Genomic DNA, 21,263 nt, shown 5'->3' on the forward strand with positions numbered 1-21,263 from the left:
GAAATACATACAGAGATTGGTATGAGAAGTTGGATACACCAGAAGGAGAGAAGATTATATACAGAGTAGCGAAGGCAAGAAAGGAAACGAGGAAAGATGTTGGTGAAATAGGAATAATAAAGAACGGAAACGGAGACATTCTTATAGAAGACGATGACATAAAAAGAAGTATTTCTCAAACCTGTTAAACACGAAAAATGAATATGAAGAACTAAGTGAAGCATTACCAGTTGAAGGTCCAATATTAAACATTAGTTTAGAGGAAGTGGACAAAGCCATAAGAAAGGGAAAGACTAACAAGACAGGAGGGAAATCTAAGGTAACACTAGAACTGATTAAAGCATTAGAAGAACTTGGTTTGGAGTGGATATACTCATTGTTAGAAAAGATCTGGAGGACAGAGAAAATGCCTGAAGATTGGAAAGAAAGTAAAATAGTTAAGTTGTACAAGCAGAAGGGAGATATATTGAGTTGTGAAAACTACAGAGGTATTAAGTTGTTGGAGCATGTCCTGAAAATACTTGAAAGAGTGATAGAAGGTAGACTGAGAGAGTTGGTCAAAATTCACAATCAACAATTCGGATTCATGACTGGATCGAGCACTGTGGATGCAACATTTATTGTAAGGCAGATACAGGAAAAATATCTAGAAGGAAACAAAAGTGTATTGGTGTTTTGTGGACTTGGAGAAAGCTTATGATAGAGTGCCTAGAGAAGTATTGTATTGGAGCTTGAGAAAGAAAGGAGTGCCAGAAAAGCTGATAAGACTGTTGAGGATGATGTATGAGGGAGCTAAAACAACAGTGCAGACGAAGTATGGAGAAACAGAATCTTTCTTAGTTGAAGTAGGACTCCATCAGGGATCAGCTTGAGTCCTTTTCTGTTTCTTACTGTGTTGGACACAATAACAATGGACATAAGGGAAAATTATGAACTGTGGGAGTTGTTATTCGCCGACAACCTAGCCATCATTGCGGATACAGAGGAAGGCCTACAGCAGAGATATTTGATATGGAAAGGTAACCTGGAGAGAAAGGGAATGAAAGTAAACACACAAAAGACGGAGGTAATGGTAAGCAGTAGGGAAGGGCATGAAGAAATAAGTGTAACATCGGAGGATGGCAGAAGATTGAAACAGACAAATGAATTTAAATATTTGGGATCAGTCATTGCAAATGAAGGAGGGACAGAGAAGGCAGTGAGACAAAGAGTAAAAGATGTATGGCAAAAATGGAGGGAAGTGAGCGGGGTGACCTTAGATAAGAAAATACCATTGAAACTGAGAATGAAAATATACAAAAGTGTGCTGAGACCAGTACTTTTGTATGGTGCAGAAACATGGTCCTTAAGGAAGAAAGAAGAAGGCATTTTGGAGAGAACGGAGATGAGGATAGTGAGATGGATAGTTGGCATCTCACTGTTGGAGAGGAGACAAAGTGAAGATATAAGAAGAATGTGTGGAATATGTAATATAAAGGAGAAGGCGAGAGAAGCACGACTGAGATACTTTGGACACGTGAAAAGGAGAGATGATGATGAACCAGTGAAGAAGGCAATGATGGCGGGGGTTAGGGGAAGAAGGAGTATCGGAAGACAAAGAATAAGATGGAGAGATGTGATAAAGTGTGACATGAATATACTTGGAGTGCAAGAAGATGATACAATGGATAGAAGGAGGTGGCGAATGATAACTCGAGCACCCTGCTGCAATATATATTAAGGTCGTATATATATATAATATATATCTAGATATATATATATATATATATATATATATATATATATATATATATATATATATATATATATATATATATATATATAAATTACGTTCGAGCCCCGGTAGGCTTTCCTGACGGGGCCTGTTGGGTGGCCCCAGCCCGCTAGTGCCTCAGGCAAATATTTTTGTAGTGGCACCATTCGTGCTTGGCTCATGCTGTACCCCGGAGCTCCACTTGATCCTGTTGAGAGTTTTGCTTGAGTCCGGGTTGATAGATAGTCATCAGGACAGCGTGTGGTTTGTCTCCAGCAGGGTTAGAGTAATTACAATTCAAAATCTTAATTACAATTACAATTACATTATTAAAACTTTAAATTGCAATTATAATTACAATTACTCATGTGAAGTTCAATTACAATTACAATTACTACAAGAGACAGTCAATTATAATTACGATTATAATTACTCAGCTTCCAACAGTAAGCTTTGGTTGAAAAGAAAAACACTAGCATCGTGCTGTTGTCATTTACTGAAGAGAGAGAGAGAGAGAGAGAGAGAGAGAGAGAGAGAGAGAGAGAGAGAGAGAGAGAGAGAGAGAGAGAGAGAGAGAGAGAGAGAGAGAGAGAGAGAGAGAGAGAGAGAGGTGGATGTAGGCTAAACGGGTAGGCAGAGGGGGAGGGAGAAGGGGTGGTACAGTAGGTGGTGGGGACTGGGGGAGTGGTGCTATACATACAGACAGATAAACAGGAGGGCGGGAAGGGAAATGGAGAGAGGGAATAGGGTGAGGGCAAAGGATGAAGAGAGGGTGTGGGTCGAAAGAAGGAAGAAAGGAGAAGAGAGGGAGAGACATAATGACACACACAGAGACAGACAGACAGAGAGAGAGAACATCGAAGAAATGAGGGGGTAGGTAGGAGACAGAATGACAGACAGACAGACAGACAAAGAGAGGGGCAGATAGACAAAGAAAGATAGTAGTATGGTAGTATCATAAGTACTACTCACCACTATCAATAAAATATGCCTTCTACTATCACAGTCATAATACTTGTCACCATTATTATTAATATTACTATCACCAGCATCACCAGATCAGCAATTCAGCATCATCAATTTTTTTTCATAATTATTTCCCTGTTACTGCTGTATGATCGTCATCATTATTTTTTTTAACATTACCATCTTGCTATTACTTTCACCATCATTACTACCACTTTACTGTACTACTACTACTTTCCTATCAGCACAAGCCTACACCTACAGCGATTAGCTTTCCAACAAATTAGCCTATTACTATGACACTGGTCACCATCACCACTAATCACTATTACATAATTTCATCATGACATCATCCAATGAACATAGTTCGTCGTCGTCGTCATCGTCGTAATAATCTTCCTCTCATGTTCCGCAATGAACACTGGAGTTCGGGTATGGCAGAGAGAATTACATAGAATTACATAGAAAATCAGACCACACAGACCCCATGGTCCAGACTAGGTGGTCTGTCCTTAAACCTAAGTGATTTTACATTAATCAGATGGCTCCAAAACGTTGCTTTTCTACTCTAGTTAATATTAAGTTCAAGGAAGTGACGGTCGAGCTTGTTTTCAAAGGAGTCAATCGTGTTACACTGGACCACCGATGGTGGGAGCTTATTCCATTCTCGCACTATAACGTTGGTGAAGAAAAATTTGGTGCAGTCTGAATTTACTTGTCTACATTTGAGTTTTATGCCATTGTTCCTCGTTCGCAAAGTGTCATCGATCATAAACAATTTTGTTCTGTCTACATTCGTGAAACCATTAAGTATTTTAAAACATTCGATCAGTTTTCCTCGGAGGCGACGTTTCTCAAGAGAGAACATGTTAAGGGTAGAAAGCCTTTCTTCGTAGGATTTGTTGCGCAAGGAAGGGATCATTTTTGTTGCTCGACGCTGAACACCTTCTAGTTTAGCAATGTCCTTTGCATGGTGGGGAGACCAAAACTGTACTGCATATTCCAAGTGGGGTCTGACTAAACTGTTGTAGAGCGGAAGTATTACATCTTTATTCTTGAATAAAAAGTTTCTTTTAATGAAGCCCAACATTCTGTTCGCTTTATTTGCTGCATCGATGCATTGCTGTGAGAATTTTAGGTTTGACGCGATTTTGACCCCCAGGTCCTTAACGCATTGAACGCTTGTGAGTTTAACGCCGCGCATTTCGTAATCGAACTTCTTATTTTTTGTTCCAACTTGAAGGACCTGGCACTTCTCTACGTTAAAGGGCATCTCCCATTTATCCGACCAAGCTGAAATTTTGTGCAAATCCTCTTGGAGGCTTTGCCTGTCTTCGTCAGTGAGAACCGAGTTACCAATCTTTGTGTCGTCTGCAAATTTACTAATGCGATTATTAAGTCCAACATCCACATCGTTGATGTAAATAATGAAGAGCACTGGGCCAAGAACCGAGCCCTGAGGGACGCCACTAGTGACCGGCGCCCACTCTGAGTTAAATCCGTCAATCACAACTCTTTCTTGTCTCAACCAATTCGTGATCCATTGGTTTACTTGACCATCAATACCTATTTGCTTTAATTTATAAAGTAATTTATGATGTGGGATTTTATCAAACGCTTTCTGGAAATCAAGATAGACTACGTCCAATGATTTGGTTACGTCATAAACTGAGAAGAGATCGTTATAAAAGGTCAGTAGGTTTGACAGGCATAATCTTTTGTTACGGAAGTCATATTGTGAATCCCCAATTGATGAGTAGCTTTCGAGGTAACTCACAATTTTGTCTCTAATTATGCTCTAGAGTAGCTTACCTTCAATTGAAGTTAGACTAATGGGTCAGTAGTTACCTGGTATTTTTTTGTCTCCTTTCTTAAAAATCGGTGTCACGTTAGCCTTTTTCCAATCCGAAGGGACGATGCCTTGTCGCAAGGACATATTGAATACGGTAGTGAGGGAGGAGAGTATTTCGCTCTTTGTTTCTTTAAGCAGTATAGGATATACCATAGATGGATATACTTTGTCGGGTCCGGGACTTTTATTTGTTTTAAGTGAATGGAGAGCTTTAAGGACTTCATCGGTTGTTATTTCAATATTAGGCAATGCATGCTCAAGATTTACAATACTACTGGTGTTGGTGGCAGTGGGAGGAAGACTGTTAGTATTAAACACCGAGGAAAAGTAATTGTTTAAGAGGTTTGCAATGTGTTGGCTGTCAGTCACTAGTGCACCGTCGCTGTTTGTTAAAGGTCCAATACCACTTTTGATCGCCTTTCTGTTGTTTATGTAATTGAAGAAAGATTTCGGATTATTTTTACAGTTGGCTGCAATATTTTCTTCATATCTACGCTTTGCCTGACATACTAGTCTTTTTACTCGTCGCCTGGCATCATTATAAAGTCTAATATTTTCGGGCGTGCTTTGTTCTTTCTTTAACCTGTAAAACAATTTTCTCTCATTGACTGACTGCTTAATTTCGCTATTAAACCACGGTGGGCTTTCATTACTGTTAATTCGCTTCTCGCACAAGGGGACGAATGTGTTCTGCTGAGTGAGTAAGTGATTTTTAAAGCTTAGCCAGGCTTCCTCTACGTTGCCGTCATCTGATAGTTGTATTTCTGTTAGTTTTTGTCGGATTTCTACGAAGTTAGCTCTTTTGAAATTGGGCACCTTTACTTTATTTTCAGTCTGTTGATTAAGCTCTAATGTCGACGCGCACTAATTTATGATCACAAGAACCGAGGTGTTCTCCTACCGTGACATTACTGACTAGGTTATCTTGGGTCGTTATAACAAGGTCGAGTATATTATTTTGTCGAGTTGGCTCAGAAACCATTTGGCTTAGATAATTTTCTTCTAGAAATTCGATCATTCTATGTGACTCGCCTTCTATACCTGGCAGTGTCGCCCAGTCGATATGGGGGAGGTTAAAGTCTTCAAATATCAGTGAGTCGTTGTTATTAAGTGACTGCCTTAAGACGCTGTACATTTCAAGGTCGTCATCGAGTGATTGCCCAGGAGGTCTGTAGGTGACAGATATATTTAAATTGAGTTTTGCAATGTTTACTCGCACGCACAAATGTTCAACGTTACTGTTTCTTGGTGTTTTGTCAGCGGGTTGCAAATAGCTTTTGACAAAAAGGGCGACGCCACCGCCTCTACGGTTTACACGATCTTTGTTGAAGAGTCTGTAGTCATCTATGTTGTATTCGGAACTTAAATCAGTATTTGTGGTGTCGATAAATGTTTCGGTTATAGCAATTATGTCAAAATTTTCTGTTAGAGCAAGACATCTCAGTTCATCAAATTTGTTTCTTAGGCTACTCGCATTGAAACTAGGCTACGCGCATTGAAACTTGAGAGAGAGAGAGAGAGAGAGAGAGAGAGAGAGAGAGAGAGAGAGAGAGAGAGAGAGAGAGAGCAGTAAGAAAAAGAAATGAAACAAAAGTTGCGTCTCTAAACCACGCAAGTTATGTGCAGGTAAACCATAGTATACAGTACACCTTTCGCGAACTGCTGGAACGCGGGGCTGACCACCACCAACGCACGCATAATCATGGCAGCGCATAATTTTCCAGCCCGTGGGTCGTAGGCCTTGGTCGTACGCGTACCGCAGCGGCTTCAGGGTGCAGCAAAGGTTTTGTCACCCACACTGGCGGGCGCGGCGTAACCCTGCACAAAGGTCACTTCATCGGCTCCAAAGTTAAAAGGGTGTGTGTGTGCAGCCGTCAATCATTCATATGCATTCTTTCCCACCAGCCTGTATTGTAATATTTTCGTTCCCTGACACCCGGTATAACGCGCTCACCCACGTTTCTTTTATTTAGTCCTTTTTCGTGTTTATTTATTTTTTAATTTTTTTAATCTGGTTTTCCCATGTCTGTTTTTCTCTGCTAACGTATTGCTCAGCGTAATTTTCATCACCACCTCTTCCGGACTTCTCTTTTTTTTTTTTTTTTTTCACTTTTCCTGTCCGTCATGTCTGTGTTTCCCCTGCCAACTTATCGCCATCATCCTTTGCTGTTCCCTTTCCATAGCCCCTAAAAGCGGGGGGGTAGGGGGGGGTCATTATTGCCTTATTTTCTTAAGTTTAGTTTGTGTATCTCTGCCTACATCACTTAAATTAGTTTCTGCTTTTTTCATTTCATTATTTCATCGTTTAGTTACAAGCCACCTGATGGTAATGAGGTTGTACAACTGGAGTCGCGGCGCAGTAGGCTCTTCCAGGTTAAAACTAACGATCAATATGTGACATTCGATTACCAAAGAAAGTGCATCGCCGTAAAAGTTTAAAATGGATATGCACATACCTAAGTTTGTGTATTTAATTATCGAACTCGGTTGAGCTAAGGCCTTGTTTGTCGGTATGAGGCTCTCGTGGTCGTTCTCTCATCATATTCAGAGTTCATATTTTCAGATATTTGTATTTCCTCATTTAAAAATCTAATGTGTCTCATTCAGTACTTTACAAATTCGCATTTTTCTCTTTATTTACATTGTGTGTAATTCACCACGGCCTGATCACGTGTTGGACTCGTAATCGCCTGCAGGTACCCTCCCGACATGAGCAAGGGGTCTTTATCGTCGATCTCTAGGTACTGCCAGGACCTCTCACACCACACACCCAATCCCCCTTGCTCAAGGGGGAACAGTAATCACTCCTAGTCAATGGAAAGAATCCGGCCTGAGCGGGCTCGAACCGCCGCCCTGTCAGACTGTGAAGCCTGGCAGCGCAGCGCTCTAACCAGTTGCTCCACGGAGCCGGTGTGTGTGTTTGTATGTGTGTGTGTGTGTGTGTGTGTGTGTGTGTGTGTGTTTACCTGTCTGTAATATACAGGAAATGAGCTACGGACCCCGTTTCCGAGCCTCAGTTTTGTTTTTTTGTTTTTTTTTTTTATCCATTCAAGTGTTTTGGCTGGCCGATCTCATTGTCCAAGCTGTTCCACAGTTCAACTCATGTATGTGGGAAACTTTATTTCTTTATTTTCTTCAAGTGTATCGCTCTCCTATTCCACATAAACCGATCTTGTCTATCAATTATATCTATTCCCTTCACTGAACAATATCACCCAACACGTCCAGCCTTTCCTTATTAGTTAGGGACCATCTCGGTTGCCGCTCATTGTATTCTCTTGATTTTTATTTTATTTTCCTATCATTTGGGGACCATACTACTGCCTCGTATTCCAACCCATCAGTTTCATCATATATTTGTCCATATAGTGAAAAACCACTCTTAATTTTGTCAACATGCTGTGGGTCTCTGAAACCATATTTTTGTGTGTTTCCAGGTGACAAATCATTCTGAACCAACACTCTTAGGTCACTTTTTTTCAGTAATCATCAAAATTTAGAGTGATGGCCTCTTCTTACTTCAACACATCTTCAATAATTTGTATTTCTTTACTTTAAAATTAACTTTGCTCACCTGCTGGCCCCATTCGTAGATCCAGTGTGTGTGTGTGTAAACTCCTCCCGCTTATATAAATGTCTCATCTCATCCCTGTTAATTGCTTCCTGGCGTGGCCCGCGCAGGCCGGTAACACTGTGTCCAGCCATGTAGCAGGAAGGCCGCCTCTCCTACTTCCTCTTTAAGAAACCTGTATTTTTAGCTTTCTTCAACAGGCTCTTCTACTTCCCACCAGAGAGAGAGAGAGAGACACACACACACACACACACACACACACACACACACACACACGACAAGAAATGGACGGAGTGGAGGACAGCATAAAAATAAGGAAGCTAGATCTGCAATTTGTATAAACCCTCGCTTTCTGCCCTCTTGCAGGTATTACCAGCTTCGTATGTACGTCAAGTCGTCCCCCAAACTCCCTGCTAAGATAGAACTAAGTCAGCCACGCAGCTCCAGTAAGTGTTGTTGTTGTTGTTGTATTTATATTTATTTGAATGTAAGGCTAAAAAGAGAAATTCCACCCTTTCCCCTTCTCCCTTTCCACCTCCCCTCAGAACTCCTTTACTTCATGAAACAAAAGAGAAGCACAAGAGTTTTCTTTCATCTATTTTCTTATTTTCCTTTGTTGTACTTTTTTACTTTTTTTTTTTTCGCTCCGCCTACGTGCATGCCCTCATGGTTGGAAAAAGGTAGGTTTATAGAAGTAATAGCAAAACAACAATTATTAGAATGGTATATATAATAGCTATAATAATAGCTTATTCATATTTTTTATTGATATTACTATTATTATTGTTATTGTTGTGATTATAATTGTTATTATTATTGTAAATTAATTTAAGGGTCTCTTCGAGCACACGACAACCAGCGACTTACGGTATGAATCAACAGAGAAAGAGGTCACTTTTTTATGTAGAAAGTCTCAGTATGAGGAAGCATATATGATTTTTCTGAGTCAAGACGTATGTATTTTGTGGTTTTGTTAGGTTAGGTTAGGTTCAAGGATGGAGTGAATACAAGATCGAGTTGTGTATTCGAATACGAGTACGAATACCTCAAATTATAACAAATACATATAGCTACCTATGAATTTGAATACACAGAAATGGTTTTAATTCGAATATAAATACGAATACTTCTTGAAAGTATTGATGAATACATTCATGAATACTTTTCACTGAAAAATACCTTCTTGACGTAACTGGGCATAGCACTGTTCAAAAGTTATGGAACAGTAAAATGAGCTCATGCATCTATGCTATAACCCTAAATCCAGTGGTGGGCACGGTTCCGCTAATCCGCTATAACCCTAAATCCAGTGGTGGGCACGGTTCCGCTAATCCGCTATAACCGCTAATTAGCGATGCTAACTCTTTCGTTAGCTGTTTAGCGTTTTCGCTAACTTTGGAAACAGCTAGCGGACCAATTAGCTTTCGCTAAATGAATTTCCTCCTCCGCTAACTTAAGTCCTCTAAAAATTCATACAGATTTGTTCTTGTCCGTTGTGGGCAGACACCGCACCAGTTGAGCCCTCACATGGCGCAATAATTTAGGGCTTCCACTTTTGGGTAAATTACGCCTTAAAGTAGGGTAATTGAACTATAGTTAGGGAAACTTTGGGGTATTTTAGGCTATTGCATCTTCCATTTCAAACTCTTTGAACTCTGGATTTAATAACAAGAATTCGATATTTTCCACCTAAGAAGAAGCAAACTTAAAATAAAAAAATATATATAATTAAAGTGTCAGTTATGGAAAAAAGTAAAAAACGCGTAAATTTCGGGGAAATCTTGGGTAAAACACACGGATTTAGGATAAACTGGTGGCTTCTTTCTCTTCTCCTTGTTGTTGCTTGTTGAGCTCTTTGTTCAGTTCAGCTGCGACGTTGTCACCGTGTAGTCGCGTTCATTATTGTCGCCTTGTTTATCGTTATCGACGTCATGGAAGGTGACCCGAATGAGGACGTTTTTGTTCCGCCTGAGGATGTAGCTGTGGGTGAGGCGAGGACACTCAACCTGACGGCCAGGAGTCCCAGAAGTTCCAGAACGTGGCCCCACCAGAAGAGTACTTTGTCCTTAAATCAAGAGATATGACGAACGCCAATGGTTTGCACTTCCGGTGCGTCATGTGCCACCCCAAGAGGACACACCCAGCGTATGCCACCCAGTTTGAGCATCATCTGATTTTGACATGCTATACCGTTCTGGATGTGAATTTCAAAGGCTTTGAGTTTTCGTTTTTTGGGAATAACTTTGTAACCAACACTCGTATCAGCACAAGATTTTGTTACAGTGTATTTCGCACACTGCCCTAATTTTTATGGGTATCGTGAATCACCAAAAGTAGATAATAAAGGCACTTCTCCCTGTAGCAAAAGGGGAAAGTCGGACTGGCCACTCAAAGAAACGAACACAGGTAGTAACGTAGTACTATGACGTAGCAGAAGCTCCGCCCACTCTGTCCCTCTTCCCTCCCTCCACTTTATCCCCTGCCCCCCCCCCCCCTCTCTCTCTCTCTCTCTCTCTCTCTCAAAATGTGGCCACTGACGCAGGCTTCATAACTATCAAGACATGAAGCATTTGGTAGTGGCCTTGTATATTTTTTTTAACTTTTATATTGACAGACACCCTTTATTGAGTAAAAGTGAGTGGATAACATGTTAGTTGTAAACGCCGTGATTGCTGTAACAAAATCTTGTGCTGATACGAGTGTTGGTTACAAAGTTATTCCCAAAAAACGAAAACTCACAGCCTTTGAAATCCACAGCGTAAGCGAAGCCAACTTTTTACTGAGTGGGTTACCAGTTAGCGAAGGTTAATTTTCGGTTAGCGGTACCCACCTCTGCCTAGATCAGGCTATAGCCTACACGACCATTACACGTCCGCCCAGGAGGCTAGAGTTGTAAGGAACAACGACTGTTATTACTGATAATAAATTTTGAAGTATTTGTCAGATTATTCGCAGAATACGAAAACTTTTCCCTTGTATTCGAATACGAATGAAAATACTTTGATTTCTGTCAATAATTATTTGCATACGAATACACCCAAATACGGTATTCGATCGAATATATTCGAATACTAATACTCCATTCTTGAGTCTACCAGTGAATGTTAAATTCTCCAGAATCTCAATGACCTCGCCACTCGCATGAACACTGAACAGTCTGCACTCAGTGCACTGTTTCATTCAGTGGCCCACAAATACTTGCACTTTGGTCTTGGCCGGTTAGACTTCGGGTTCTCGTGCAGCGGTTAGATAACCACCACCACATTTTCCAGCGACTCGTCAAAGTTTACTACATCAGCAGCAAAGACAAGGTCTGTGAACATGGCATTGCCAGTAGATGCTCCACAATGGCTTTGTCCTTAATTCTGCCCAATACCCAGTCCATACAAGTTTTAAAAAATGATTGGGCAAGGAAGTATCCTTGCCTCACTGTGCTTCCGAGAGCTGCATCACCGCTCCCCCCCCCCCCCCCCGCGCACACACACACACACACACACACACTACTGTCATTCCCAGAGTACAGGCCAGTCAATAGACCACTAATCTTTGCAGGAACCCCATGGAGTCGCAGGAGAGAGCTAAATAATGATTGATTTCCGATGCATTGACTCAAACGCCTTCTTGAGATACACCTACCCTGTCAAAGACTCGAACTCACGTCGGCGCTCCGTCGCGAAGCGCCAAATAGGATACAGTCAGTTGTTGACATAGACGTGAAGCCAGTTAGGCGGCAGTCCTCTATATTGCCACATCAGTACAGCAACACAATCACAACTGGAAATCTGAATGTCGATGCCTTTTCCTAAGCCACGCTGAGTCTCATATCACGTACTTCGGGTTCCTATGTAGCTGACTCTCGTCCCGACTCTCGTGCCCACGAGGCTGCACTCTAGCTAAATGACCGCTCAACTCTTTTAGCCCTTATATTCTCTAGTTTTTTTTCTCTAGAGGGTTTCTAGGAATGCCCACCCCCCAATAATGATCTTGCTTATGCCGGGTATTCTCGCCTTCCACTCGAGTCCCACTAAGTTCATCTTCAGTCTTCTGGGCTTATACAAAATGTGAGGAATCAGTGATCCTCCAAGAGGCAGGATGTTCCAAATGCCCACATGCTGAGCCCTCCAAAAATTTTGTAGACAGGTGTCATATCCGAACAATCTCGGCCATCCCCAAGACAAATGGCGTTTACTTATACATAATTTAATAACATGGATTGGTTTCCCTACCGAATATACACAGTACTATCATGTTATCACTCAAACCTGGAGGCTCGTCATGTCTTGCTCTCTTGCTGTGTATTTCAACTTCACGCTAACTTTTATTCCTGTCATGCTCTAAATCATCTCATCATACGTATTCAGGAAAGGAAAAGATACATCAGCATCAGTGCTATGCATTACTTCATGTAGATACACCTCATCAAACTGAAAACTACATTACCATCAACTGCACAATTTAGTGAAGATAAAGAGCAACAGGAACTAAACTGTTACACTGTATTATGAAAAGATGTGTGATGGTTTGATGGCTGTTTCAGGTGGCACTGGGCTGGTGTTTCCAGCGTGTGTGGTGAATGGTGCTGCTGTCAGCAAGACGTTTCAGATCCTTTACCGTAACGAGGAAGTTCACCTTGACGACCACGTTCTTTTTAAGCTGCACCTGATCGTTGATGCTCACAAGGTAGGAGGGAGAAGACTAACAGGAGTTAATAGGTATATCTAGGTCACACAAGGCCTTAAACTGTAGAGGGAAGGAGAAATAGTTAGGTGGGTTATGGGAGAGAATGGATAACACAAGAAATTTATAATGTTTCATAGAGTTCTTGCAAGAGAGTGGGTTAAAATTCAAGCTGTTGGAACCCACATTTTACTGTTAAACTACATAATTTATACTACTATGTTGTTCCTGCCATCCCCAGCTGGCGGAGAGCCTGGACCGGGCAGACCTGCAGCTGGTGGTGGAGCTGTGGTTCACTGAGCATGCCTTTGGCCCAGACCACCATAATGCCATCCAGTGTGTCTCCACCAGAACCCTCAACCTCCATTTTTCTCCTACCAGGTAAACAAACAAAAATTACAATTTTATAAGACAATTTTACTGTTTGTGCCTGTAGTACTGTAAGAGAATTGCATGTAGTACTATAAGAGAATTTAAATGAGTTGACACAAGCAAGGTGCAGGTCGTTCTTACTAAGAACTTGTAATTTTGATGATGTATCCATTTCTACATTCATGGCCTAGTCATAATTTTATATGTTCTTGAAAAGAAAAAAAATAATGAACATTCCTTGAAGTACTAATTTTTTTTAATGATCTGCTCTTAATTGTTTCATAATTTAGTCATTTTAAACCTCAATATTTCAAAGTTATCACTAACATATCCCCTTTAGCACAGACCACCTCTTTATTTAGTAGTTAATGTATTTTTATTGGTACCTTTCTTGTTATAACTTTATGCCTTACTTCTTGACAGGGGCCTTCACTACCACCTGCCAGTTCTCTTTGACTACTTCCACTTATCAGCTGTCACCCTCACAGCCCACTGCTGCCTTGTAGCCTTACACCAGCCCTACATCAAGTAAGCATTCCAGTGTCTAATCATTTGACTTTTTGTTTTAAAATGATTGATTCATCACATATACATATGACATTTTCTACGAGTGATTTCAGATGAAATTTGGACTAGAAATGTTGCTGAAGTACAGCTTTCCAGTTTAAGATATTATTATTTTTTGTTGTTTTACCATTATATGCATTTTCAGTATTTGTAAGGAGCATGGTCACAGAGAAGAGCAATATGTATAGGTTCTGTGAACCCATGCACATCTATATTAATACGGTGTGTTGAAGAGTTTATGATGAACTCTTTCAGGTGCACATCTCTGACCAAAATTGACAATTCATTTGGCAACTTCTTTCAGACTTCTTATGGGGGCAGTTTGTTGCAGACTTTTATTTTATTTTGTTTTGGCCATGACCTGCCTCCTTTGCTATAAAAAAAATTACATGTGGAAAAACTAGAGTAGAGAAATCATGTGACATGATACTTAGTGTACAATTTTGTCCAAAATGACACATTCAAGCAAAAAATAAATGCATGCTTAAATCTTTGAAGCCCATAATTGATACTCTTCATCATGGATGGCCTCTACATTAACAAACAAATTTCAGAAAGTTATTCTTGGACTTAATTTGCTCCAGCAAAGTGTTAATTTATTCTGATCGATTAAACCAGTATCCAATACAGTAGACCCTCTCAATAATACTAAAAATAAACAAAGATAAACATATGCTTTACTCTTTCCTTGTACTTATTCTACCTTTGTCTATGACTTGTCCATCCTTTCCTTCTCAAATTACAAATCTTTACATATGTTACCAGAGTTCTGTATAGAAAAAATATAATTTTTAAAATAACAGAAAGACCCTGTAGTACTATATGTTATATTTAAAAAAAAAATGTTTTGAACTGGGAATTAAAGTGCATTTAATTATCTCTGCTGTAATCTAGCATGAACTTGTCATAAGGTATATATTTCCACTTATCAAAGTACATTAGAAATTTATCTATTTAGGAAAATAAATATTTTTCCAAACATTCTGCCTGGGATTTGAACCTGGGCCACAGAGATGAGAGGCAAACACTTCAGTGTTGACCCAAAGGGAACCCCTGAAATCTTTATCTGCATCTCAGGCCATTACATGGTTTCTTGTCTCACATTCAGATCAGTTTTTTTGTGTGTGAGCTTTTTTTTCCCACTTTAAATCACATATTCTATAAAGGAAGACCAGAACCTCTTCAAAAGATGGGGTCTGCTGCAGTTCCTGTCCCACATGGGGAAGCACAACACAGGAATAGATCCAGTGCTAGCCAGTCATCAGTATCATGGGGGACATTTCCACTTCTTGAAGCATATGATAAATTGATCTGCTTGCACGAGTACATTTTTTCCCAAAAATTCTCCCCAGAATTGAAACCCAGGCCCCTGAGCAGGTGGACACTCTAGCACCAAGCCATATGAAACCCCACAGCTTAATGGCTCTTGGCATTTTTATCCACATCTCTGGCCATTACAATCTGACCAGCTTAGCTGCCCATCAAAATTAATAAGCTTAGATTTCTATAAGTGTCGCAAAGACAGCATGAACTCGTATGAAAATATTTCCTTGTAATCAAAATGCATAGTTGCCAAACAAATCTGAAGAGGACAATATGATGATTTATCTTTGTTTGAATCTGTCAACACATCCAAACTATTGTTCTCCCCTATATAGGGTGGAATGGGTGTGTTTTAATATTGCAAGCATGGTTTGATTCAAGCACAGACATTGTAGAGCACCTCCAACTGAAGTAAATTGTGTGATGACATATAGCTTGAGTTCCAAAGTTCATTGTTTATCTATCTGTAGTGTTGTTCATATGACCCAGCTAACTATGTACAAATGTATCCAGTTTTGATACACAGAAAATTAATTACATTCATGGGGTCCTATCTTTGAGTCTCAGTCAGTCAAATTTAGCTTTAACTCATTTATGTCTTCAGATTGAACAATCTGTATGTTCAGGGTGTTTCAAAGTTTAATTCATCTTTATAGAAAACTTTTTTTTTTTATATCTTTTAAGCATCTTGTAATTTCCATTTCAAATCCCAAAGGTGATGCCCCATCCCATAGAAACAGATTCTCTCTATCAGTTTAGTTTCATCCCTTCATTGTCCTCAATACTACAATCATGTGACCTCTTTCTTCTTTTCTTCCAGGAATGTCAACCCCAACTTATTTAGTATTTTCTTGTATGTTACACCCGTCAGGTGTCTCTGACAATCTTATTAATGTATTTTGTGGATGACAAACTATTCTGACCAGCACTCTCTGGCATTTCTCCTCTCTCACTTAAGTGATATTTTTATATCCCATAGAATGATTTAGTGATGGCCTTTTTGTAATTTTACCCATTTCTTACACATGTAGTTTTTTTGTTTTTTTTTTCACATCTGGCTCCATTAGTACACTCTGGTTAGATCTTCTTGCAGTATTTTACAATTTTCATCATTACTAAATTTGCTGATGACACAAAGATTGATAACTTGACCCTCTCAAACCAAGACTGACAAAATCCAATAAGATTTGTATTAAATTTCAGCTTGGTCGAATAGGTGGGAGATGCCCTTTACTATAGATTGCAGTGCCAGGTTCTTCAAATAGGAATATGCAGTACAGTTTTGGTTTCCCCACAATGCAAAGGATATTGTTAAATTAGGTGTACATAGTAGGGCAAGAAAAATAATCTCTTCCTTGTTAAACAATCCTTACCATGAAAGGCTCTCATCTCTTAATATCTTCTCTTAGGAGAAACATTACCTCCCAGGGAAAGTAATGGAATTATTTTTAATACTTAATGGTTTTATGAATACGGACAAATCCAAATTGTTTGTAATTGATGACAAGCCTCAAATGAGAAATATGATGGCAGAACATTTGAATGTAAACAAATAAATTCAGACCAATATTTTTTCATCATCATTGTAGCATGAGAAGGTGCATCTTGGAATCACATGGATGCAATAAACAGAAAAGGGGTTTCTCTCAGTATTAATAAGTCAGTCGTAACTTTGGGGATTAAACAACCTTTTTGACCAGGCTGTTCCACTTCTTAATGCATTTAATGGGAAAGCTTTATCTCTTGATACTTTCCAAGTGTGTGTGTGTATTTACCTAGTTGTAGTTTTACAGGGCCTGGGCATTATGCTCGTGTGGTCCCGTCTCCGTGTCTGCATTTATCCAACTTATCTTTAAAGCTTTGCACACTCCTCGCTGATACTATATCCTCGCTCAGACTGTTCCAAACCTCTACATTTCTTTATGGAAGCTATACTTCTTTGTGTCTCTCAAGCATCTCCCCTTTCTCAATTTTTTACTGTGTCCTCTTGTATTTCTGCTTATGTTTCCTTCTGTTAGTAGCAGTTCTTCATTATCTACTTCATCTATTTTGTTTAATAATTTATAAATTTGTATTAGGTCTCCCCTTACTCTTCTTTGTTCCAGTGTTGTTAAGTTCATTTCCTTTAATCTTTCCTTGTATATTAATCCCTCCAACTCTGGGACCATTTTTGATGCCATCCTCTGTATTCTTTCTAGTTTCTTTATATGCTTCTTCTTATGGAGGACCACACTACCTCTGCATATTCTAATTTTGGTCTAATCATGGTAGTGATTAGCCTTCTCATCATGTCCTTGTCCATGTAGTTAAATGCTACTCCAATATTTCTCACCAAGTTATATGTGTCTCTAAAGATCCGATTTATATGACTCTCTGGTTGATTATCATCCCTCATCACTACTCCCAGATCTCTCTCTTCATGCACTTTTTTTAATGTTTCACCATTTCCCATTTTGTATATCCAGATTGGTCTTGTTTCACTTTTACCCATTTCCATAACATGACATTTTTTCACATTAAATTCCATCTCCGTGTGTGTGTGTGTGTGTGTGTGTGTGTGAGCATACAAGACAATCTGGATAATCTGGAGAATTTGTAATAGGTATGTAAACTCAAAAGATGTTGGCCTTATACTAATAAGTTAAAAGTAAAGTTTTACTGCTTTCATTTCTTGTTACTGAAGGTTTCAAGCCAGAAAGAGGCTCATCTGCTGGTCACCTCCACAACTTCTTCACTTGTTACTTGTAACTTATTTGTGCTAGATGTTTCTCATGGATAACACCTAATATATTATTGTCAAATATTCACCATAAAGAATCCAGTTTAATTAAGTAATGATGCATAAAAATTAAATAATTATAACGACCGTAATAGTATAACTTAGTGGAATATGACGTATCCTCCTGTTAAGAGAATATTACTATAAAACAATTTAAGTTGCATGTCTTCAGGCTAAACATAGAGTGATGCTAATTAAAGGGGGAAGAATCTTGCTATGAGGTTAATGATATAGGAGAGTTGCTATGCTGGTGAAATAAAGTGGATTCAGCCATTATTCTCCTGCCCTGTTATATCAAGTATAACATTGCCTTCCTAAGAGAAGGGATAGCCCAGGGTAAATCATGTACCTGAAGAGAGACTCAGTAAAGAGAGGGTCTACTGTAGATTAAGGATAAGTCACATTAAAGTGATAAAGGGCAAAAATTGCTATTGATAATCATAAAGGAACTTTCATAAACTAATTGAATCCTTGACAATACATGTGTACTTTATTTAATGACTGAATTTTAATTAATCATATTAAATTTGAATCATGTTGGCATTAAGTAAAACTTAAGAATTGGAATGATAGTAATAACAAAAATTTGTGCATGCGCCCTGCTAGGAAGACCATTCTCACCCTTGTACACGACTGGTGAGTGGACACTTTATACACCTTGCTCCCTCCCTCCCTTCCTCTTATTTTCAGCTTGTGAATCTGCCGTGTTTATTACTATCATTATTATTCCCATTATTAATCATTAACACTGTTATTAGTTATTGTTCTTCTTATTGTTATTACTATTATTATTATTACTATTATTATCATTATTATTACTATTATTATTATTATCATATTAGTATTAGTATCATTATGGTGATGTTTGTACTTTGTTCATCTGCAGTTCCTAACAAAACTAGTTTTGCTTTCTAGTAGTTTAGAATAAAGTAAAGGACATTGAACCATAGTTTGAAAGAAAATTTAATTATTAAAAGGAAATATAGGTTATTAAGCTAAAGTAATAAAAGATTTTGCATTTAAGTAACAGCTACATTTACCTTGTACCTGACTTAGATTATTCTCTACTTCAAATTCAAGAATCCCACTCTTTTGATTATTTATTTAGATGGTAGTGTTTTCTAAATTGTAAAATATTTTCTTACAAAATTCAGAGCAGTGGCTCCCAAACTGTTCCTTAAAACCCCAGGGTCCATGATTGGCTAACAAGGGTTCAGTGTGTCTAGGCTTGCATCCTGACTTAGATGTCTAAAAATAATGAGTAATGCATTTCAATGGCAGGTAGGAATGATGGGATATTTGAATTTTAAACTTACATTAGTATTTGTTAAATGGTCATCAGCCGTGAAGTCTCAGTCCATCCACTGAACCCTATCTATCAAGAAAAAAGAACAGCTGATTGAAATTTCAACTGATCAATCACTTAAGTCTTAAAATCATCATTTAACAAAACCTTGATTTTTACCGTTTGGGCAAACCTCTTGCACAGGTATTCTGATACTCTAAAGTGAGCTCTGTCTGAAACATGTGATGGAGGAAAGTGTATATGAAGCCAGACTCTTGTGTAAACTTGGCACTAAAAACAAATATAGAAGCAAGCTGGATGCAGAACCTGATAGGTGCCTGCAGCTAGCAATCTTCTTTCCAGATATTGGTAGTCTTTGTGGCCAAAAGCAAACCTGTACATAACATTGAAAATGGTTGGATGACAAAGCTCTGCAATGACCTTCAGTTGACTTCCTTCATTAATTGTGTGTGTGTGTATTTACCTATTTGTATTTATTTTGTGATATACAGGAAGAGAGATGCAATTGTGGGCTCCTGTCTCCAAATCTCAGTTTATTATTCTCACCTTTAAATCATGAATAGTTTTGGCTTATACTATTTTCCTTTCGACGTCATTCCAAGTGTCAATGAATCTAGGAGGAAAGCTGGGTTTCTTGATTTCTCAGGCCCCTTACCTTCCTCAGTTTATTTCCATGTTCTCTTATATTTCTAGTATTCCATATAAACAGGTCATCTCTGTTGATTCTTTTGGTTTACTTTATTGCCCTGTACACTGCAGTCAGATCTCCTCTTTCTCTTTTCTCCTCGGAGGTAGGCAAACCCAACCTTTCCAATCTTTCCTAATATGTCATGTCTCTACCACTTGGCACCATATTTGTGGCTGCTTTTTAATTCTTTCTATTTTCCCAATACTATAGCTACTCAGAATATATACATTAAATCTTAATCAATGAAACTTATAAACTATCGGTGCATTATTGGTCATAAATATTGGGTTCCTTTAATATTATAACATTATTAAAGGTAGGCTAACCAAGGTAGCACCACACATTAAGGTTTCCCAAGGTCTGGTAGATTAATTTAACTCTGAGGCAGTTGATCCACAGCCACCCCAGCTGTTCATCCTCCCTTTCGGGCTTGTCAATAAATGGATACTTGGGGAAACCTGGGAAAGGTAAACTGTGGTAACCTGGATGTCACACCTGACCTGTGTCCCGGGGTAATGGGTTACCACCCACCATAGGCTCCAGGGCCATTGAGGCAGAGGTGAGCACCAAGGCCACACACAGCTTAGCATATGCCCCCAACTTTACCTTTACCAGGAGTGTTATTTGTTTACAGGAAAAATTGTCTTGCACAGCTGAAAATACATTTACGATATTTGTATTGATGAAGAAAACTATTGATTGCTATTACCCATTTTCCCCAGATTCATCAGTTAGTTTGTTTTGCTTTATGAAATAAATCTTTCAAAACCTTCTTGTACTAGTGGGGTGAGTGTTCCAGTGTTCAATGTCCTTTAAGAAGATCAGTTTGCTTTACCAACATACTTGTTTACTGATAATCTTTCTTACCTGCCTTTTATCTGCAATCATACATATTATTCAAAACATATCTGGAATTCATATTCAACCTATTCTAAATCTACCTCTTTGTTATACTCTCAGATAAGCATGAAATTTAATTTTGTGTGAATGGACATTTTTATTGTGCAGAGCTTTGTCCTCCAAGTAACCAACAGGTTCTCGAGATTTTATTGGGTGTTGATAATGCTGAGAATATGGTGGAGTTACAAATGCAGTGTTGTTTTGCAACAAATAATATTTTTGATTAGGTTGACTTGTAAATCTTCTTTTCAGTAATTTTATTGAAATAATTAAACTATGAGTTACAGTTGTTTACCTTTTATATGTCTAGTTCAGTATCTTTTTTTCCATTAATCTGTTTCAGCATTACATTAAACCATTTTTTGTGTCAGCATAATCCATCAGCAAGGTGGAGACTTGGATTTTTCAGGATTTCTTTCCTTCATCTGTTCTTTGATATGTAGAGACATGCACAGAAGAACCCCAATAAAGATGAATGCTTATAGTCTTCTCTTGTTATTAATAGTTCA

The 21,263-nt window shown here is 38.8% G+C and overlaps 1 protein-coding gene across 3 annotated transcripts in view; it reads left to right on the top strand.

The window, feature by feature from the left end:
- Positions 1–21,263, top strand: part of LOC126995501 (uncharacterized) — a 59,538-nt gene that overhangs the window by 10,627 nt on the left and 27,648 nt on the right. For 2 of the 3 annotated variants that reach the window (XM_050855089.1, XM_050855092.1), the window contains exons 3-7: positions 8,509–8,588; positions 12,680–12,822; positions 13,061–13,200; positions 13,615–13,719; positions 18,467–18,496. In XM_050855089.1, the coding sequence (XP_050711046.1) occupies positions 8,509–8,588; positions 12,680–12,822; positions 13,061–13,200; positions 13,615–13,719; positions 18,467–18,496 (498 nt within the window). The remainder of the gene's footprint in view (positions 1–8,508; positions 8,589–12,679; positions 12,823–13,060; positions 13,201–13,614; positions 13,720–18,466; positions 18,497–21,263) is intronic. The other variant, XM_050855091.1, reaches the window with a different exon arrangement.

The sequence above is a fragment of the Eriocheir sinensis genome, chromosome 8 (genome assembly GCF_024679095.1).
Source record: "Eriocheir sinensis breed Jianghai 21 chromosome 8, ASM2467909v1, whole genome shotgun sequence".
Classification (NCBI taxonomy): domain Eukaryota; kingdom Metazoa; phylum Arthropoda; class Malacostraca; order Decapoda; family Varunidae; genus Eriocheir; species Eriocheir sinensis.